Source organism: Falco peregrinus, chromosome 5 (genome assembly GCF_023634155.1).
Source record: "Falco peregrinus isolate bFalPer1 chromosome 5, bFalPer1.pri, whole genome shotgun sequence".
NCBI lineage: Eukaryota > Metazoa > Chordata > Aves > Falconiformes > Falconidae > Falco > Falco peregrinus.
Genome location: NC_073725.1, coordinates 53,219,396 through 53,242,618, shown reverse-complemented (window position 1 = coordinate 53,242,618; position 23,223 = coordinate 53,219,396). Strand labels below are relative to the sequence as shown.

The following is a 23,223-nucleotide window of genomic DNA, read 5'->3' as shown; positions in this document are numbered from 1 at the left end:
AAATAAGTCAGTTGCCTCCCATGTCAATTGAGGAAGACATTCAAACAGCAAAGAGACAATTTATGCAACTTCAAGTATCAGAAATGCTTTAATGTTAGCAAAATCATCTGTTGGTGAGAGTTTTGACAGAGGAGCTAGTCAGTGGCGATATAGCAATGCCATTGGATCATATGCTTACAGAGGCAAGTACTGATTTAATTCATTCCTACTAGAAAGACTGATCTCAAAGTCACGCATCAGTAAGATCAGAATAACTTGGTAAGAATGGGGCCAGAGTACTTGACATGATGCATTAAACCACAGTGGCATCTTTACCATGCTCATTATGGGTAAGCACACCAGCAGAAGATCATGAGTTTAAGTCACATATTTTTTGCTTTCAAAGCAGAAAAATTTGTACTAGAAGAAACTATAGGACATTCCAGTTTCTGACAGTAATAAGCATATTAGGTTAGTTTATTTTCAAATACTCACACAAAATAAAAAAAAAACATACTTACTGTAAGAATCCCATGCCACAAACCAACATCCTTCTTGAAATCTAATACATTCACAATTGTTTCAGCTGTCCAACAAAAACAAAGATGAGTTTATTTTTTAGAACATGGCACTGATCCAAGGCAAACCCGCTCAAAGGAAGAAAGCTTCAGTATAACATGACTGATGACCTCAAAGCTTAACTTTCGTAGTAAGTCCCCATTGCAGGATTTCTATTGGCTAGGACGTTATTTGTACCTCTCACAAAGATATTCTAAACGTATACATATTTTCCAAAACCAATAAAAAAAAAACAACAGGTTGTTAAATCTAGAAGCCTTTGACACAGATCTATGTAAAACATAAGACAGAAGCCTGATGAGAAACAAATTACAATTCATTCTTGATCTTAACGATAAAGCAAGGGAAGTGTACTTCCATACCTTCTGTGTATCCACATGCCTGGGTCAGAGCTTGGCAGTGCGTCAGCAGTGCAATCCTTGTCACGGTCACCCCAAGCACACTTCCATCTTTACATGTTTTGTACTAAGAAGAAATAAGCATGGAAAGTCAATGTGCAATAGTTGCCCTATTTCCATTATTTAATAGCTGCATTTGAAGCTTTTCCCAAGTAGGTGAATGATGGACACATCTAATGACTATTTTAAGGGGGCAGCAGTATTGAGGAGTTTGGGAGGCTTTTTTTTTTTTGTTAAAAGACACTTTTTTCATATAGGCTCTTTTTGACTGAGGCTTCCCAGGCTTGATAACAGAAATCCGTCTGCTGTTTGAACACAGCATTATGGAAAAATAATTCTATCAATTCTGATCATGTTAATAACTAAAGGACTGGTTAGATTTAGCAGAGAAAAGCCTACTTTGGTCTGCTCAGTGTTCACATTATATTTTATAGGCCAACTCATAAACCTGAGCTGCTTCTGCCTTCTGTGTCTTATAAGGCATGGGATAAGAGCTGACCGCAGAATCCTTGCTGGGCGCTGTTATAATAATCTATATGTACACAGTCTGAAAGACACCAGTTCTTTGATCAGAAGAATATGAAAGAGTCATGAGAAAGCAGCATAAAAAAGAGACGGGAGATCATTGCTGATGAATGCAGTAATTTCTGCAACTTTATGCAAGAGTCTGAAAACTATCAGTGGCAATTAAAGTAATTTAAACATTTATCTTTTCCATGATGAAGATAATCAGCAAGATTGAGAATGGAGGCATCTCTGCTTCTCTAGCCCAGTGTTCTGACTGCACACAGATAGGAAAAACCTTTGCTCCATTCACTTGAACTTATTCCCTTCGCATAATCATTTAAATTCAATACAATCACTGAATTCAAGGCATTTGAGTCAGTGCAGAAATGGAAAAAAAGAATGGAAAAAAATGAAAGAGAAAAATTAAACTTAACAGCATTGCTAATTTCCGCTTCCTGATGCTGGTCTTTTGGGGGGAGTGTGACTCACAAAGCAGTAAGTGACAGGCAAGCATTTGAACAAGAAGTTCCTTCTCTTTCAAAGGGTCTGAAGGTTGTGATAAGAGAACTGAAGCTTCACTGTGAAACTTGCTGCCTATCCATCTCAAGGCTAGTGGGCAAGCCTACAGTGTGGATGAGATTGAGGTTGGTCAAGGCAAATTTCATATAAAACTGTGGCAGCCACATAGATGACATAAAACCATCTATGTTAAAAAACTCCAAAATATACTTGAATATTTCATTAACTTTTCTGAAATCAAAATCCAGTATAATTTATTAGAAAGTATTACTTATTAACAGGCTAAACCAGGATGTTCTTTGCTTCTGTGACTAGTGAATGAATAATGATGCTTACCTAATACAGAAGTGCCGTATGCAATGATGCATCTTTATTAACTCACCTCAATGTAAGCTGTGTCATTGTTTGCATCCTTGATGTGTGGGAACCAGTCGCGAGGCGGTTTGGAGAGGTGTTTAGACTCTGTGACAAACCACAGCAGCTTTGGCCAGCCTGAGGTACAAAGAAAAATCAGCTTTGGTCGAGTTTCTGCCATGTAAGACAAGACAAACCCCTTCTCTGACAGAGGTTTTTTCCCAAATGCCTGTGTCACCATTACCTAAACATTGTTTCTTTTAAACCTCAGTGTAACATGGGAAAGAAGATTTTCCAGAACTACTTTCTTAACACAGGTATCGTGGCCTTCTTAGGCAATCCCTGAAGAAACGGCTGGGCAGTTTAAGCTGTTATTTGACCCAATTTTTTACCACTCTGTCAGAGGTTACTGCCCCTACCACTTAGCTATAGGACTGAAATGTACAAACTCTTCTCATCTACTGTGGTCCTAAGCCTGCTGGTCTCATTTTGCTTGTGGCCACAGATGACACCGGCAGCGCAGCAAAGCCAGCGGAGAACCAGAGCGGGAGCGCCAGTTCTGCTCGGCAGCCATGAGGCGGGAGCAGCCATCTCTGCCAGCCAGTGACACACAGCAAGGGCAACCGCGTCCCAGCGGCCTGCCTGCTCCCCCGGCCAGGGCTTCACCACAGGCCTGGTCCTTGCCCACCACAACTAAATAAGTGCAATGGCTGTTACTGTAGTAAATAAGCTGTGATATCCGCGATAAGCAAGGGTTATCTTACCTTTAAACTGTGGGATCTCCCCTGTGGGGCTTTTAGGCAGTCCTTTATGGCATGCATCGCTAGTCAAGGCCACAGTAACTCCGCAGCTTCCAAGCAAAAAGCCTATTTGTTGACTTCCTGCATCCTAAGGGATGACAAAATAAAAGCAATGCACAGAATTGATTAGAGGCGATCACAGGCTGAAAACATTATTGTCCTTTGGAACGTTATCTTGAGAGGAAAACAGTCTCTCTCCTTTAAGCAACTTAGCTCATTAGCAAAACTCATTCGTACATCGACAAAGGAATTCCACAACCTAGATATCCTCTTGTTTGTAACAACATAAATCATGAAGAGAACTGAAGACATTGGATGGCGCCTGCTCTCATGTATCTTCAGGAACGCCAAGAAGTGGCTGGCAGGAATGGCTGATAGGCCACCATCTTGTGCCACCCAGAGGGACCCCTGGAGAAATGGGCCGACAGGAATCTCACAAAGTTCAGCAAAGGCAAATGGATAGTCCTGCACCTGGGGGGGCACAACCCCCTGCACCAGCACCGGCCAGGGGCTGCCTGGCTGAAAGGAGCTTTGTACTAAAGGCCCTGGGGGTCCTGGTGGGCACCAAGTTGAATGTGAGCCAGCAGTGTGCCCTTGTGCAACAAAGGCAAATGGCATTCTGGGCTGTGTTAGCCAAAGTATTGCCAGCGGGTTGAGGGAGGTGATCCTGTCCCTCTACTCAGCACTAGTGAGGCACATCTCATGTGCTGGGTCCAGTTCTGGGCTTCCAAGTACAAGACATGGAGCTACTGGCCCATGTAGTGATAAGCTAAAGACCACTATGATAATTAAGGGACTGAAGCATCTCTCCTATAATGAAAGACTGAGAGAGCTGGGACTGCTCAGCCTCAAGGACAGGAGGCTTAGGGGGGAGCTCTTCAATGTGTACAAACATCTGAAGGGAGAGTATAAAGAAGACCGAGCCAGGCTTGGTGACCTGGTGACAGGACCAGAGGCAGTGGGCACAAACCAAACAGAGGAGGTTCCCTCTGAACATCAGGAAACACTTTTTTACTGTGAGGGTGACTGGCACAGGTTGCCCAGAGAGGTTGTGGAGTCTCCATCCTTGGAGATACTCAAAAGCCACCTGGACACAGTCCTCGACAGCCTGCTCTATACAGCCCTGTTTGAGCATGGGCACTGGACCAGGCAACCTTGAGAGGTATCCACCAACCTCAACCATTCTGTTATTCTGTGACAATTCTAGGAAAAAATATGGGTTATAGATGCTTCCACCCAGAAAAAGCTTTCAACCCTTAAGATGTTATGATGGGCACACAGTGGTGACAGTATGACTATTTATGCTGATCTAACCTGATTTGTCAATAACCATTTCATTGAGTAGTTACAGACACATTTCAGGAGCACTACAGATAGTGAAGTGCCCATTAGAGAAAGCACATGACATTTTACTTTCATCAGGGGGATATAGGCAGTGAGGCTAAAAAGTCATGTAATGATTTTCAAGTCCAGGCCATAGCTGTTCTTTAAGAGATGCTGTGCTTCTACAGCATTATGTCTGCTTTATGTATAGTGCCTTGTCATGATTCTTTCATGAACTTTACATCTATTCACTAGGCTCTTTGAAAGAGCAAAGCCCTAAATGCAAATGCACATAAAAGTATTAACCCATTCTTCACAGAATGATTCTACAGAAAATAGCCTTCACAGTCTTTAAAAATCAAATTAAAAGGTCTCTCAAATCAACCATAAAGCACACTTAACCATGGAAGCAACCAGAAATATAGAACAGTTGCCTTAATCTATTGATTTATTCAAAGCAAAACTGTATGACAGAAAGAAAGCCCCAAAGCCTGACTAATTTTTGGTGCAATTTTTATGTAGTCAAACAAAGCCATCTAAAATGGGGAAGCAATGAGATCAGAGGGAAACCAAAAGTTTACTTGTTTTCCATACCACCTCAAAATATGTACATTACACCAATTTTAGAACTTAGCTGACCAAACAATGTGGGACAATAAACTGATCTGTCAAAACTACGCTATGTAACTCCTTCCATCCAGAATCACTGCATTTGGTTTTCCTTACCATAGCCAGAATACATATAAAAACAGGAAGAATTTACAAGGTACTTTCCCAGGAAGGATTTTTAAAGTTAAGCTTGAGCATAATTTTTTTCCAATTAAAAAAACAGACAAGGAGAATACCCTTTGAACAAATGAGAATAATATTGGTGTATCCATGAACAACATTTTGGGGAGTGTGTGGCCAACTTCACTGTACCTGCACCATGGAAGCTCCCAGGGCATAAAGGGCTTTATCAAACATTACTGTACTCACTGACTCTTAACCAGTTAAGTGTTAACTGGTCCATATCTATGTTGTCAAACCCCTGGGACAAGTAGTTAGTCAGATCAGATCCTGGTTCCACATTAGGATGAGGTCTGGCATCTCCGCTCTTGGAGCCTGCTCAGTGGAAAGAAATGGGGGTGCCTGAACAGTGCAGGACAGATGGTTCTCCTTGGAAGTCCCCCAGCAGGAATGGGAGGAAGGTGAGAACTGGAGTGCTCCATGGAGAACATCACTCCTTGGACAAGACATAGGCTCTGAGACCTGCTACTCTATCATAAAAGCAGACCACCACTTTTGTAAAATACCAGATCCATACTACATTACCCACAATTTGCCACTAAATTCAATCTAAACATTGGTTGCCAATGTATGTATATGTATGGATTTCTAACTACCAATTTAAAAAGATTTGCATACAAATTTCATAAATGAATGCAGCAACCGCATCACCCTCAATTTTAAATTAAAATTAAAATGCTGTTGTAACTGTATGACCTAGAGAAGACTGCCAGCAAACTGTTTCACCACTGTACCAAGAAAATGTAAATTCTCAAGCAAACAAAATCCATTTAATGCAGGACTTTGTAAGCAGAAACTAACCTAATAAATTCCATTAAGAAATCTAACATACATAAACCAGTAGAAAGTGTGGAACTTAGAGCATCAGTGTATCACAGCCCTGGAGGATGCATGAGTTAAGAAATGATCTGTCAAGCTCTTCTCATAGCAAAACAAAATAACAGGAAAAGGAAACTTGTATTAACAGTTTGAGTTTTTAGATAACACAAGAAAAAATAACTATGCTTCCATTTAGTGCCATATCAGCCAGTTTAGAGCATGTCCATGTAAGTATTATTCACTCATTTGTAGTAGTTCACACACAAGCAGAGGGAATCATGTAGAGATTACTTAATACAATCTATTTGCATGTCATTTTCTAAAAAAAGACTGTTTCACATCAGGACAACCCCATCTCAAATAGCATTAAAATCTTCACCTCATTCTTTCCTGTAGAGTTAATTCTTTATTTGAAAGGACAACATAGCTGAACAATTACACGATGCAATACTACCACAGGAGGCTGGAAGAATTTCATCATGCATGGGCAATATCCAGTGTGTTTTACAGACTTTCAGATCCTGCACCATGCCTTTGTGTCCACACTAAATCCTGCCTTGCAAGAAAAAAGCGAATCAAGACACTGAAATACAAGTACTGCGATATAGACACTGTCATCAATGGCCACAGGAGCTCCAGCTGAGGATCTTACAGTATGAACACAATGAAGCTTTCTGGCAGTCTGCTAAGCTATGTCCATCATCCCCACTTTCAGTCCCAGTCTTGCACTTCCTAAACAGTTATCACCTCCTTTTGCCTGCTTCTGGTGGCTTTATCCTGACTAGAAGCAAAAAGTACTGCAGAGAACAGAGACATGAAAAAGGGGTCAATACCCCATGCCCCATGCAGGTGCCCCTGTGATACCTGCTGCCCCTCAGAAGCAATTGTTTCTAACTACCAAAGTGGTGGATGGACAAGCAGAAGGTGGAAGGAAGATCTGAAACCATCTCAAGCTGAGCACCTTATACATCCCACAGACACACCACAACATCACATACACATTCAACAGCATTTCGCTGTTCCTCATACCTCAGCATGACAGCCTCGCAGCAGTGAGGGCCTTGGGTAAAACTTCTAGTTTGAAAAATGAAGTTTGAGTTGAAAGTGCAGTCACTTGCATGAAGCAGTCAAAGCCTCCATGTGGGCCAGGAAAAAGAATACTGACTTTAAAGGCATTGATTATTTCGGATCTCAGAGACAAGCTATCGGCATCCCTTTTGAGTAATGTAAAATTAATGTCTGCAATGCTGAAAACTGCTTTGTAAGTAGAAAAAAAAAACCCCAAGATATCTACTGCTGAAAAATAAAATAATAATCCTCCCCACTTAAATAAAATCAGTATCCTGCCTGTAAATGGAATAGATTTTCAGGGGACACTGTTTTGTCAGCAGTGTTACCTGCCATTTTGGTAATTTATGTTAATCTGCTACTCCGGCAACCCTCTACTTGCCACGAAGACTTTATTTTGCTACATTTTGGTGAGGTAGAAAAAACCTCTGGGAGACAGTGGAGACCAGGTGAAACAACCAGTGCAGTCCCAAGTGCAGATGGGGACAGGCTTGCCGGCAATGCTCATTGTCAAATTCTCCACAAGTCACAGTTTGAAATGACACGTAATGCACGTGGAAGGCAAAAGATAGAGATGAGGTACTATAGCATGAGGTTTGAGACCAATTGCTGACTTTGGAACTATCATTTTACATTTCTTGAAGGCACAGCACTTGCTGAGGTACGAAAAATGAGGTCTGCATAGCTTTAGACTATGTCTGCACACACCTAGAGAGATCAATCTTTTGGATGAAGCCAGTCGGAAATCCTCTCTGCTGTAGGTAGCCATTCAAGGTTCTCTAAAGACTTTTATTAAAGGTTCCCTAAAGGTTTTCACCAGTACCTAGAGGCAAATTGTCTTCTTCCCGCTGCAGAGAGTGATAATTCATTGTCAGGACAAAAAAAATCCCACGTGGGGTTGCATTTCAGCATGCTGTTAATGTCATTTCTATAATGCTTTGTGAGAGTATCCGTGTGAAAGGAAAACAATTATGTTTCTTTCTCTGTGAGTGAGAGTGCATGTCCTTATCTAATATGGAAGGAAGGAAGAGACAGCCTGTGCAAAGGTTGGCCTGATAAAGGTTACTCCTGTCCACCTGCAAAACCTAGACTGCTTTCAAAAGGAGAATTATGTGGCAAAGCATTGCAGACTGAACTAATCTTGTTTTCTGTTATGATGCTTATTTGAGCTCCACCTGCCCTTACTCTAAGAAAAAATTGCTGGTAAAGAACAAACAGGGCAACCATCCAATGTAAAGGCCAAGCATTACCAGTTCTGAACTGAAAGTGAAAAGGCATCAAGGAAACCCTCTATTTTGAAAACACAAATATCAAAGATCTTAATAAAAATTAAAAGGTAAAGCAGCTGCAATCTTCATAACCAGCTTTAAGATGTTGAGCTCTGTTCTCACACAGAGCTTTGATATCTGGCTGCAATTTGCACGTAAAATCTGCAACTACGAGCAGTCTTAATGTCCAAAAGTTTTAATGAAAGCAAGACAATGGTTACTTTTGGTAGGGGACACTGCACGAAATGTGACATGCTGTCTAGGAAACTATCATTTTCTAAACTTGAAAACATAAAAAGAAAACATACACTTTAAAGGACCTGAGATATACTGTGGCCAACTGAGCAAAGACCTTTGCTCAGTGCCCAGCTGCTGAAGTGCATGAAGAGGGAAGGATGGGCACCAGGCTTACAGAGGTCCAGCAGTGTGCAACAGCGGCTCATGTGGGGCTGAGGGAACTTGTATTCTTTGGATGGACTTAAGACTATGTCACCAAAAAGAAAATTCATAACATTTTACACATAATTTAAATCCAGTGGAGAAAGAGATGCATTGCCAAAAGATGTCCAAAAGGATGCAGAGCTCCTGTGTTTCTGGCACACTACAGCCCAACAATGACTAAAGCTGAGAGAAAACAAAGCTCATGTTATCTCAGGTCCTGAAACACTAGGAAAGGCATCAAGGTGTATTTCATTTGGAATACAATTCTGCCTTCAAATGGAAGGCAAGGCTGGGACAATTTCACTGTCTTTAATGAGATACATCTCTCTGGCTACTGTTAAAGCTTTAATAACCTAACTTCTCAGGATTTCATAAAAAGAGCTTCTGCAAAAGCTGTACTTTTTACCCTGTATGAAGTATCCTTTAAAATACCCCAAGTGTCCTGGAGCGGGTATCTCCAGATTTCCTATTACAATACACAGGCACATTCCTCCAATCACACTGTCAGAGCCAGCGTATGGAATAGCACAGAAATGCCTGCTGGAAGCACACATAGCATTAAATCTAACAGGCTACAGGCTAGGAAATACAGTGTTTTGATTGAGAAATAGATTTTTACATACTTTCATGTCATACTCTGATACAAATCCTCACTGCCTATGATAAGGAGGCCAAAAAGATCTATGTGGGATTGCTTTGTTCATGTTCACAGCATGTGATTATGCATAACTATGATAATGCTTCGCGGACAAAAATGTTATTTTAAGATTAAAACTGATTAGCTCCCCTGACTGTATCAGAGCAGAATAATAATAATTTCCATGGCGCCCATCAAATGGAGTAAAACATTAACCCCCCCAAAATCTAAAGAAATAAAATAAAAAAACCCTGTATTTTTCAATCTTTTTTGTAAGAGAAATAACAAATCACTATTTGAGCTAGAACTTGACATGTTGAAAATCCCTTATTATCTATTTTGATGGCACATTCTATGATATACAGTTTGAAATTCCCATCACATCACACAAACAATGAAACGATTTGTAATACTCCAACTTTAGACAAGGTTAACAAAAGTGGCAGCTCCAAAGGAAGAGAAGTTGTATAGAACATAGTATTTGCTAATGTTTGGGAAACAAAATATTTGGAGAGAAAGACACTATTCTGAAGGAATTTAGTCCATAATCCAAGGGATGAGGATTAGTTATAAAAATCGTGTGGAGTGTTCATGATATAGGCATTTCAGTGCTATTAATGCAAGGAAAGAGGAAGAAATTAAAACATGCTGTTTGTTCTATTGCCACAATGACCATGGAACCCCTGACTGCTGCTTCGAGAATTAAAAGGTAGTTCTGATGTACTTCAGAAAAAGCCTGGGATTTCAGTTTTTAATTTTAAATCTGATTTCCAAAGTCTAAAGAGCCAAAACCATGCTGATGTGAATGCCAGCTCCCAGGACCTTGCTGAACATTAGGAGACATTCTAGGAATAAAACTAAACTGGAGAAGGCTGCGTGGTTGCTGGGTATTCAGGCAATCCATCCTAGATGCTACATCAGACAGGTCTCCTGAAGTCCTTGGGGGAAGTACAATTAATTCTAAGTATTCTGTCAACACAAAGGTGGGATATAGAAGGTAAGAGTTAGGAGAGATGGATCCTCATCTAATAATGAACCAGAAAAAAACCCCGCCAGAACCTTAAAAAAAGTAACAGTCATGCTATGAAGAAAAGGGAATGCACCCAAAATCTATGGGCTGGTAAAGCAAAAGCCTTTACTTCCACATCAATAGAGATGTCTGCATAGCAGTATATAAGCCAAAAGGTTATCTGGCTGCAAAGGTTACTGCTCAGTTTTAAGATGGCACACAAAATCTGCACAGAGCCATGAAAAACTCTTCTTTATGAAAATGCAGAACAGTATTAAAGCTGCTAATGCAAAGTTTTAATATTAAAAATGTGTTCATAATATAACTCCCTAAAATAGCTCATCCTGTACCAGCTTATTATTCTGTAAGTCTGTATTAGCCTATAATATAATTGATGGTCTATTTGTTAGTTCACACCTCTGTCTTCCAAAAAGCAAACCAAAAAATGTCCAGTGCCAGGACATACCGAAGCATGTAGAAAAGAGCACAAATAATGGGAAAGCATAAAAGAACAGTCTAGGCCATTGTGTGATGTCACAAATGACATCTTCCCACGGATGCCAGAAGCAATTCGCTGCCATTTGACCAAACAGAGGTATTCCTTCTGGGACTAGTCAGAACACAATTTTCATCTCATTGTTTCCACTCCAGATCCCATTCCATATAAACAAATGCAAAAATATTTGCAATAGTATATGCTGTGAGATTGCATAGTTTTATTTATAGATCATGTTGCTTTTTTAATTATACCACTGACATTTCTGTTATTGTTTTATTAATTTGATATTTAAACATTACAGAATGATCTTGGCAATAGTTAATCAGTCTAAGTCTATAGATATTCCTTTATATAAATATATACATATGTATGTGTAAGTGTGTATTTATATATCCATATATACACACATATTTTAAAAAAAACCAACGCCCACCCAGGAGTTTCAACCAAATTAGGGTAAGTTATTAATTTGACATAGAGTGTTTACTTGAACAGCTGGATTTTATAGTTTGCTGGATGGATGTGGTATCAGATGTTCCAAAATAAATCAAATTTACACTCATCCATGTACTTTAAAATGTCATTAAACCTTGAAAAATAGTAACAGGGAAAGACATATTAGATTTTTTATCCCTCAGAGCCGTGTTGCTTCTTTTTTTTCATAGATTGAACACAGACCTACCCATGTGAGCACTCTGTATGATCTTAAAGTGTACATAGTCTGCTCACCATTTTTTGCTGATGCATTTAAAATCTGTTTTATATTAAAATAATGCACCATGTTATGCAATTGCCTCAAACTGTCTTAAGGTACTGCACTCATATGAATGCATGGCGATAGCCTGATGCAAAAGTGCTGTATTTCTACTAAAATAATTATCCTCATTCTATACTCATGTCCACCTCCCAGAGCTCTCATCATTTTACAAATAAAATAGCATAACCCTATTCCTCAAAGCAGGTAGACTAGTTGAGGTCCCATTTTCTCTCCTTGCATGGCCTTTCTAGCTTGCCTGCACCTCTCCTCCAGTCTCAGCCAGTTAAGCTGGGGCACCTCCTGTCTCCTCTTTCCCTTGGTTCCCAGTGTCCTTCCTTCTACTCAGCTACCTCACATCTGCTCAGCTGGATCATGGCCTTTTCTTCTCTAATCCACTCGCTTTCCCCCATTCTCTCCACTCCTTCCCCAGTTCACCAAACAATCCCTTCCTCCAGCTACCACCACTTCTCTCCCTGTCAGCTTCTGGTTTCATCATGGCAAGGGCTCACCACAGATGTTGGCCAGGGCATGTGTGAACACAATGCAGAAACGATGAGATTAACTCAGCCTGTCAGAGGTGAGGAAGGTTCCAACATGTTCAGTTAGGAAGGAATCTCCAGATATTTTTAGCTGTTAAATTGTTACGTGAGATGTGCAAACTGCAGTCTTTATGTGGGCTTAGAAACTTGTTTTCATGATTTTTCATTTGAAAGGCAGGCTACCTGTTCATGAAACAAAGATCTGAGCTTCTGCTCCAGGGTGCTGTGACACCAGAGCATTTCAAAGAAAAGCCCTTGGCAACTGAAAAATTGAAACTGTGAGCAAAGCAATAAATTTCCCCAGCCCCTTCCTTGGGAACACTTCATAGCTTCAGTCAACACTATCCAAAAGAATTTAGTTTAACAAAAAAAGCTTCTAAGGATTAAAGAACACACTTTGTGTGGACAATTCCTGACCAAATAATTAAAGTAAGGTGTTATTAGTGCCAGCTAATAAAAAAGGCATTATATAAGCAGATATTTGGGAGAACCTTACTACAGGCATTGCAGCCAGCCATGGTGAAATTAAGGGGATATGACAAAAAGAACTTGTAATGAATAAATACATTTTGTTGCATTTACAGTCTTCGAGGCATACATCCTCAGAAGAAAATGCAAATTCAGCAACATCAGTGTAAGCTTCCCAGCTGTGGCTCGCCTACACCACCAAACCCCCTCCTCTCATTGCCTCCAGGCATTCTTTCTGGCTGGAACTGCTGTACCTGTCTGCTAACACTCCCCTAGGATGCTGCTGAATCTCTGATGCAATGCTGGACATGAAAAGCTTGTGATTAGCAATGGCCAGTAACCTCTATGAATGTATGCTCTGCGGCAAAAATTCCCAAGCTTTATTTGTTCAAGTGCCACCCGTGACAGAGATGACCATGGTGACAGAAGCTTCAGGATACATATGCACATACAGACACAGTAGAAGGCATTTTCATAACTGCTTTGAAGTAGCATACACAGCGCTAGTGGCATTGTAACATAGCTTGCGTTGCAGGGACAGGTGGAAAATCAGCAGTTGTTGCAAATGATTCTTTGTCAGTGGCAACACTAGAATGTTTTGAGAGGCTACAAAGATAATCCATCTAGGACTGGTAGATCTGTTCTCTTGGAAAATTTTCCTTTCCTTTTCCAGACAGACCTGCATTTACTGAAACTGCAAGCGCATCCTCAGATTTCCATCACAGAAAAGAAGGATCTATATATAACTCACCACACAGCACTGTCTTTGTATCCTCAGACACAGAGCTAGTTAACCACAAAAATGTACTCAGAAAGCTATGGTCAGTTGTGATTTGTTCTGATGTAAGTTTTAAAATGCAGTACAGAGAAGAAATTCAGTCCCTTACCTTTCTTGTAAGTGGCACTTCAATAGGGACAGGGACAACTTCTGCAAGCAAGCAGCCATAAAATGCTACCATGAAAGCAGCAGGATCATTGTTAGGAAATACGAGTGTTACCTGAAACAGAGAGACATATGTTCAACGTGTTTTATCCCAGCTTTCAACTAATGATAATTGGAGTTTCCATGCTTCCTTTTGGAGAGAGATGATTACCAAAACACTTCTATGATAAACTATTCAAATACCTAATGAAAGACAAATGAGGAATCAGACGGCATTTATTCTGATAGGTATTCCTTTTGTGAACATTTCTACTCAGGATATAATTAAAATATTTTCACACTGAATTGTTTCCTACACTGACAATACCTTTCATCTGGCTCTCAATTTACTGATTGCTTTACAGATGTTAACTAACCAAGTAAATGGAATTAATATAATTCTGCGTTCCAATTTAATAATTTGCTTGAAGTTACCAAAAACTAAGTGGATCTGTGACCAATTCAGATTACCGAGACTTACTATGCCACTATGCAAGTTTTTAACATATTATGTTTTGCCTCGCTATGCTTTGCCTCATATAACAGTTTCATTTTAGGACTGGACTGTTGTCCAAGTGTAGAAGTTTCTGTGTACTGTGTGAACACAAATACCTGATATCTAGAGAAGCAAACATCACATCCAGAGCTGGCATACAGCATGCCAACCTAGGCTTCGATTTTTTGAACCTCACAGCTTCAAGGCTAGGGCTACAGAATTACTTAGATAGAAGAATGCCAAAGAAAAGACCACGGAAAATCATCTGTATGCTTCTTAGGTGCTCTTCTTCACCTGGTGTGCTGAACTGTGCAGCTTACTTTTGTGGGCACTGCAGAGAATGTCTTAGATCCTGCAGGGGCAAAGGGGAAGGAGAAGAGAGAGCGCTCGGTCTCGCTGAAGATCCAGCGAGTTGGGCCATGACCCTCCTTGCAAAGACAGAGAATGCTACTGCTCTCACTGGTGAATGACCTCAGTGGCCAGATCCTGTCTATATTTTTGTTTTGGTTCCATCAGATGGACGTTTTCAGTTCATGTCTTAAACAGCTGTAATGCAGCTGGTAACTACCCTGCACAGTCAAATGAAGTGGCATGCAAAAGGCGTGGTGAGTGATTTCAGACTTGATTCCATTGGGCTTGCATACAGCATCCCAGTGTACTATTACAGCACCTTAAAATTTGCTGAAACTATTCAATAACTCTTGAGTTTTGACTGTTTTGACACCCAAGGGCTTCTGTGTTTCACTTTCTCAAATTAAAATCAACATGTTTTTATATATGCACCAAGGTTTAGTTATTAGAAATTATAAATGTTTCCAGAGTTTTCACATGGCTTCAAAGATAGTTGCCTTCCATTTATTTCTTCAAACTACAAGAAATCTAACCAACCTTGTTCATCTGGGTCCAAAATATCTGGTTTTAGGCTGAAGACTGTAACTTCATAACTGTTTAGAGAAACTTCAGAGAAAGTACATTGCTACTTTATCTGTTCGCTTGCACATGAAATAATCCAACTGCTGGAGATGGCTGAGTGGAGCTTACTGTATCCATCTATATGCACATACCATAAAGAGCCTCAGGGGGAAGAGAAAGAAAGGGATTTTGCTGGGTGCACTGACTAGATGGTAGAGTTTGCTAAGCCCAGCAAACATCTGAAAGATGTTGAAAGATCCCAGTACTCTGAGGATTGTTGGGTTTTGTGTTGGTCTCTGCTTACATAAAGGCAGCGAAGGTTTGGCTGGGAATCTTTGCAAAGCAGCTGATGGAGGTGAAAAAATCTGACTGAAGTCCAGTGGGAATGAGGCATTAACTTCTCCTCCAAAAAAACATTAATCACTAACAGACCTATACCAAATAAATAAATAATGTTTGTAAAAGCAAAAAGGGATAAAGCTGAAGGAAATCAAACCATACAGTGCCTACTACCAGATGAGGATCTGGTTATCTAGTAGATATTTCAGAGGGCAAGCTTGATTTCCAGTCAGCTGTCTGGGGTGACACAAGGTTAAATTTCTGAAGTTACTATAGAAGACAAATGCAGTTCGTCATGTACTATAATAATACCAGAAACAGGGAATGAAATGCAGGCACATTCATTTATTTTTTGGCTCAGATAAAGAACCAAAGAGGTGATGTAACGGTAGTCATGAAAAATAGAGACTGTATTGATAGAAAATGCTTTTAAAGGGAAAAAGGTCTTTCTGAATTCTATATAATATCAACATATGGAAACAATTACACTTGCATTTAGAAAACACCAGAAATATATGCCTGCATTTCATCTAGTATTTAAAAAACTACCTTTAACTGTTGTCACACAGATTACATTACTTAGAATAAAAAGCCATCTTCAAAGAGGTCAGAAAGCTTTTACGTTATTACAACAGGGGCATAACAGCCAGAATAAGAGCCTAGAACATCAGAAGTACAGTAACACCTCATCTTCAGCACGAAGCTGCTTCAAATGATCATGTTTCTGTTACACGGGGATGTTTTTACAACACAAAGCATATGCTTTCAGCACTCAGCTATAAACATTTTTTTCACTGTAATCTAGGTGGACTTATTTTAGAAGAGCTGCAATTTGCTCTTTATGTGTCCTGCACTAGCTAAACTTCCAGCTTTCAGCCTGAATCATCCACAAATCCTTTCTTAATGTTAGAAGATGCCAAGGACTGCTGTAGTAAATGAATACGAAGCTGGGCAGTTAGCACACAACAGATATGGAGAGACGCACACTGCCCATATGTGAACTTCATTCCTTTCGGAGCCTTCTGGGTGGATTGTTTTGATGTGTACACTTGAACAACTTGTTTCTTCTGCTGTTGCTTAGAGACAGACATGTAAGTCAAGTAAAAAAGATTCTTCAGATCTCACGCCTGGCTGAAAGCCATTGTAGGAAACAACTTAGATAAAGGATCTCGAGATCCTTTAGTTAAATTCTTTATGATTTATTTGAAAAAGAAAAGTAGGAAGGACTGTCAGGTTTCACTTTTTAATTTTTTTTTTCTATTTTCTTCTGGGAAGCTTTATTGCATGCTTTCACTTTTGAAGCCCTAAAAAATGTGTAATGCAAACGGGCATGTTTCTCACTTGTGGCACAAAAGGACCGAGTGAACCAACAGTCTCAGAATTACTGTCAGACCCTGGGGGAGGAAGATTTAATTCTACCCTCACAACTTCAAGCACTACGGCAAGACTACAATTTGCATTTCTGACACATTTGTTCTGGAATATCCATTCCACAGTTTAAAGCCAACCTGGAATGGGACCTGTGGAAATTTCTGTGCACGCTTTGGCAGATAAAGGGGTAGCAGGCTTGGCCAGCCTTGAGAGATGAAGGGGTAGGTGTGTAAGTACATCATTAGCAAAATCACAGGATGTTCTTGTCATCATTTAACAACTTCAAATGTGACCTCTGTAACCCCTGCTCTCTACAGATTTCATCCACTCACCTAAATTCAGCATTTAGCAATAGCTGCATCAGAGTCAGGAACTATGAATGGAAATATCCTCCATGTTACCAGTCAGCGTAATTTATTTATTTCACTAGCTGCCAAAATGTGCTTACTTTGCTTGTCTTTGTCCTCCGCAATGCTTCTCTTGTTTCTACCATCTCCACAATGACAAAGTCATTAGTAAGTAGGTTTTTTTACCCACATGACACCTCCAGGCTCCATAAGCAAGCTTTTGCTGAACACTGCTGTTCTATGTCCAAAAATGACTTTCCATGGGAATGTTTATTGTTGATGTTGCCACAACTTCCAAGTTACTATTCAGTGAGTACCAGTGCAGGTTAGTTATTACGCAGTTCAAAACACCTGTCTGAATGATCATTCTTTTTCTAACTAAAAGGCAGATTTCACACACACACCCCAACAGTTCATTTATTAATTCCCTCTGACCACCCAAATACCTCATTCTCTCTTAGTCAACGTGGGATCTCAATTATTAGTAATTAAAAAATCATTAACATACTCACCCTGTCTCCAGGTCGTACCATTGGTTCTTGTTTTGTGCCTAATTTATGTAGTATATTGTAAGCAACCTTCATACTTCTGGTCCAAAGTTTGCCTATTAACACAAAATTTGTGAAATTAATTTTAAAATTCTTTTTATGTTTTACCAGCTTATAAAAGAGAAAGAATACCTGAGCAATGAAAAAAAAAAAAAAAAAGACTAGGAACATTTATAGTAGTTCTTCAACTAAACACAACACCACTACTGGGACTAGGGGAAATATTTAAATACTTATCAGAAGCTTTGTTTGAGCTTCTTTTTTTGAGAGAGCAGCATTAAAAAAAAAAAAAAGAAAGAAAAAAAATAGTTTTCTTCATGGCAGAAATTTCTTACTTTGAAGAAAATTGGATCTTTGCTCCAAAAGTTAACTGTTAGAGAATGGCTGGGACATCACCAAGTCCAGACACTATCCTAGCACCCTTAGCTGTAGCAAGCTGGACAAGTTGCATTTCAGCCCAGACTGACCTCCGAGGGTGTTGCTCAAGGTTCTTGATGGCACTTCTCTCACCCCAAGCCACAAACAGAAAAAGGAAAAAGGTCCCAAGAAGCAGAGACAAAGAAAAAAAACCCCAGCAAACAGAAAACACGCCACAGCCAAAGGGGCACACAAGCAGCAGGGACCCTCTGATCCTTAGGACATCCATATGGCCGTGTTTCACTCTTAATTCTGGCCCTTCCTCGACTTAACCTGGCTTTTTCTTCTCACCTATTCCCATACTCTCCCTTCTTTCAGTTTCATTTCACTTGCTCCAGGTACCCTTCGTTTTTACTGTCTCTCCCTTGCTTCATCTCTCCAGATCCACACTTAGTTAATCCTTACCAAGATTTCACCCCAATACTCACTCAGTTTATCTCACCAAGACCTCATTGGCCATGTTACACGTCTTTCATTAATCTTTCAAGCGATCAGCATCTTCCAACTATGAAAGCTCTTTCAGATGGCCTTTGTTTAGAGACCTTGTTACTTCCATTTGAACAATACCGAGTGTAACAGTCCTTGTTCCTGGCTGGCCCCTAGGTACTGTCTTTAAGCAGTATTCAATCTGACAGTAACAAATCTTTAATTCATGCCCACCAATAACTTCAACGATAATAGGTTCTGACAACAGATTACCTATGGGGTTCAGCAGTTGAGGCTCCCAAACATACGGTATTGCTATTTATAACTAAGCCAAGCAGTTGTTAGAGTAAATTCTTCCACATCCTGGTTATAAAATGCAATACTATCCAATTAGTTTCCAGTGCAAATCTGGTGTAAATACAAAGTACAAGAAGAAGGCCAGACTTTCTTTTTTTCCTCTTAAGGGAAACGGGAAGGGTCACTGCTGCTTGTTACTGAGAAAGTACTAAATGCAATTACTTCTTATGAAAATGGTAATATTGTATCATCAAACAATGTTTTGCAAAATTTTTGTTTATTTGCAATTACTCCAGTATTTGCATGCTGAACTGCCTCGGTGCTCAGAAATAAACATAACTCAATTCTGTTCCACTAGAAATTCAGCATGGATACAGGAGTATGTCTGCAGGATTAATCCTCACAGCACTATGACAGAACTACCTGCATTTGATGGAAAGAAAGTCTTTAAAAGCATCCCTGCTGCACAGTCAACACTTGAATTTGACAAGTAAGCTGGAAAAAACCAAGGATGCCTTAAGAAAGCAAATATTCTTAAAGGTTTCCAACATTAAAGTTTCAGTGGCAACAAACTTCAAAGAGCAATTAGTAATGATACAGAAAATTGGAGAATGGAAATCAAAAGCCTGGCAAAAGTTCTGAATTGCAAGAAAGAACCATCTTTACACAAAACACTTTCAAGCTTGAAATGAACATTGAATGTTTAATTGCTTTTCTGAGAGACATAAGGGGCTGCTGTGAAAAGTTCTGTCTGAGCTATAGAGATTGTATCTGTTACAAGTTTTAAATTTGCATTTATGACATTCACACTAATTTTTCACCTATTAAGTGCGCCATCTTACAATATTTTCTTCAAAATCTAAGGGCTATTCATATTGAAGTATTTAGATGCATTCTTTCAGAAGTACCCAGGTATGCAGCGCAACCATCTCCACATAAGTGATCTGAGTAAATGCAGAAATTACGTTGTCTCAAAGGCTAACTAAATTTAAAAGGGTACTTTCTAGTAAAGTTTTAAATAATTAAGTCTTCAAATACATTTTGTCATAATCCTCTTTTATTGCCAAAATTTTATTTCAGCTTCTGAAACATAAGAGCATATATAATGCTGCCTCCCTAATTCCTCACCTTTCCATTTAAATACCCTTTGAACTGCACAGAAAATGCCCATAATACTTCCTAACTGTCAAAGACTTCCATTTTCTGTCACCACAGCCCTTTCCTGCTCTATTTACCTGTGCAATATCAAACTATGTTAATTAGCTGAGCTAACTGCATGTGCACATGTGTATGAAACTGTGGAAAACCAGAACAAAGAAGCTAGTTTGCATTCAGCTGGGAAGGAGCTGGAATAGACAGTCTCTCCTGAAGCCCTTAAAGCTCTATACCTTCACCCCAGCCCCTGCCTACTCCCAGCTGCTGCTGCCTCTGCTCCCGTGCAGGCAGCCCCCGTGCAGGCAGCCCCCGTGCAGGCAGCAGCAGCCACGGGCAGGCAGAGCCCACGGGGCAGCCTCGCCAGCAGGCACAGCAAAGTCCATGCGCATCTTGAACTGGATCGTGTTCAACAGGAAGCCCATAATTTTTCTTCCAGGGTATATCGCTGTGTTCCAAAAAAAGTAAAGGGCTACAAAAGGAGCAGTAATCCAGAAGCTGGAGGCAGGAGTGTATGAATGATCAGGGCCACATCTGTGGCTGCTGCATGGGGTACCAGCTTCTGACCAGAGGTGCACTGAACCACACATTTATTTTGCCATCTTGGCTGCCTGGCCCCCCCAACATCACTGACAAACACAAAGGACTTGATGACTGCAGGATAAAAGCCCTCGGTAACGGAGGATGTTACAAAGAAGGAAATCTTTGAAGTATTTCCTTCCTTGGTTCTGCCTAGGTTGCAATTCAGTGTAATTCTTCCTTTGCAAACTTGAGAGATTAGACATTGCTGGGAAAAAGCCGATTGCTAAAACCTCTCCCACAAATCCCAATGCTGCGACCTTGCTGTGACCTCCGTACGGTGCCACATCTGTGCAGTGGGAGGGGGAGGCCTTGGCAAGGAGGCCAGATGTGCTTCGTCCAAGGCTTTCTCTCTGAGACAGGGCTTAGGGCTGCCGGGCCGATCCTTGTACGGGCTAAACCGTCCTCGTTACACGGGCTACAGCAGAAATCTGGCTGTCTGCAGCTGCTCAGGATATGCCCTGCTGTCCTCAGCCGGAGTGCAACGAGACACTGGTCCTCCGCAAATAAACACGCTGCCATTAATCTTCTAATAAGTTAGTTGGCTTGAAAACAGGACGGCAGATGTAGGAAACTCAAGCAAGAGTTTCATTTAGCAGTGAGTGGACCAGCCGATGTTTCAGCTCAGTGCCAGAGCTCCTTTCTTCCAGCCACACTGCTGCAGCAGAAAGCTGCGGGAACTGCCAGCAGTGCTGCTGCCTTGCCACCATTTCCCCGGGGATAGACCGGACCCCATCAGCCCTCCTCTTCCTCACCTTCCTGCCTGCATCCCCACTGTAGCACCATCCTTTACAACTGCCCTACCTGCCTCACCGGGGACAGGATTTGTCCCTGCTGGTCTCTGATCTGCTTACCAGCCATACATGAGCAGCTACTTTCTTGTATTTAAAAATGAACAAGTGGTAAAAGATCTACAGAGATAAGTCATTAGTGAGAGATCTGAGTCTCTAGTGGTGGTCCAGGCACAAGGGTACCCTCCAGAAGGGGCCTGGGCTCTGCAGACCCTGTGCTGTGTCTGCCAGTCACACACACGTTGTGGGTAACACGGGGCACTAGGTGTTTACTAGTACCTAGATGTTTAAGTACTTGAATTACCACTCAGTTTTCAGGTCACAAAACTATCTCCTAAACAAAGCAGATTGGTAGGTGCTCACGGAAGAGCTTCCCAAGTTGATTTGGGAAACAAAACCCCAGCAACATCCAGTTAACACATAACTTGCTGCTACTACAATTTACAACCTTGTTCCTACCTCCCATCAAGCCGCTAATTGTGGTGCTGCTTTCCAAGATCTTGTATAACGCTGTAAGATGGTAAGAAATTAAGCTTTTCTCCACATCTATCATTGCCTAACTTATAATTGCTTAAGCATTTACTGAAATAAATCTTCTTTTTCTAAAGATGACTGCATCTTCCTCAGCCACTTCTGTCACTTGCCCGGAGTGCTGCTGCCAGGCTTGCACGCCCTAGGCGCAGTGTTTATACAAGGAGGCCTTTAATGCTCTTCACATAGTTGCAAACTAAACTGCGTGTTCCCACTGCCCAGCAAGTATCAGCAAGTACTGCTATGCCTCTGAACCCCAGCCATATCCAGCAGCCATCGTGTACACAAATATTCTCAGTAGGACAGGATGGAAAACAGCATCTCTCTGGCAGCTGTGACAAACTCTGTTAACACCTGTGTGGGGCATGTCCCTGTTCCTTTGCCGCCGGAATCTTGGTTTAGTTGAACAGTAGCAACTCTACTATAGTAGCAACCACATATTTTACATTTAATTTGTATTCGGTCTTGTTCTTTTTTTAACAGTCTATTCGGAGAGCAGTATCTTTTACCAACTGAAATTTAGCAAGCTAGAGTTAAAAGCCAGTTCCATCTGGACAAGCAACACATTATGAGAGTAAAGGAAACCACCAGGTCTTAAAATCCACATAAAAAGGGATCAGTTAACAAAAATCAGATGTTTTCCACGTGACACCGAAGTAAATGCCCTTCCTCTTCATTTGCCAATCTGTAAAGGGACTATACATTTGTGTTGAATGTAAAGAAGGTTATAAGAGAAAAGCTGTATCAGGGAGAAAACTCGAGAGAGAAAACAAACCACAGTCAAGTTCCTTATCATCTTCAGGATGCTTTTCAGAACCACACAGCACTAACTCAACAAAGCCAAACCAGTGGTTGCTTACCAATCTCCGTGCACAGCAATTGCGAGACTGCCAAAGTTTAACTGCAAATAATTTTGTCAAATATTCATTTTCTCAGTATCATAGTAGGACATTTCTTATATTAAATAGAAACAAGAGTATTTATTAAAACTGGTATAAATGGCAAACTTCCTAATGCTATGCAGGTAAAGCAGCGTTTTTTCTGCTTTGCAAAATAACAGTCACAGTTATGCTGCTCTGTTAGCTCTTTTTTTCACAAACCTTTTTTAGATCCATCCAAAGCAGCAAATGAAGTTGCTGCTTTTTGGGAGAAAAAATCCAAAGAAAAAGAACAAAAATATTCTGTTGCAGAGAATAAAAGGCTCCAGACATACTCAGAATTGAGGTAACCTTGCTACTACAGTGCTTGATATCCCAATCTTAATCATAGATTGTAATACAGATTTTTTAAAGTCATTTTCTGTCTTTTTATTAAAGAAATAAAGGTTTAAAGTACAAAATAA

General features: G+C 40.4%; 1 protein-coding gene across 4 annotated transcripts in view; it reads right to left on the bottom strand.

The window, feature by feature from the left end:
* The window catches only part of DIP2C (disco interacting protein 2 homolog C), a 325,075-nt gene that overhangs the window by 81,331 nt on the left and 220,521 nt on the right, over nt 1–23,223 (bottom strand). For all 4 annotated transcript variants that reach the window (XM_055805709.1, XM_055805710.1, XM_055805712.1 and 1 more), the window contains 6 exons: nt 17,653–17,744; nt 13,641–13,751; nt 3,101–3,224; nt 2,365–2,474; nt 921–1,023; nt 501–565 (listed from right to left, as the gene is read on the bottom strand). In XM_055805709.1, coding sequence (XP_055661684.1) covers nt 501–565; nt 921–1,023; nt 2,365–2,474; nt 3,101–3,224; nt 13,641–13,751; nt 17,653–17,744 — 605 coding nt within the window. The remainder of the gene's footprint in view (nt 1–500; nt 566–920; nt 1,024–2,364; nt 2,475–3,100; nt 3,225–13,640; nt 13,752–17,652; nt 17,745–23,223) is intronic.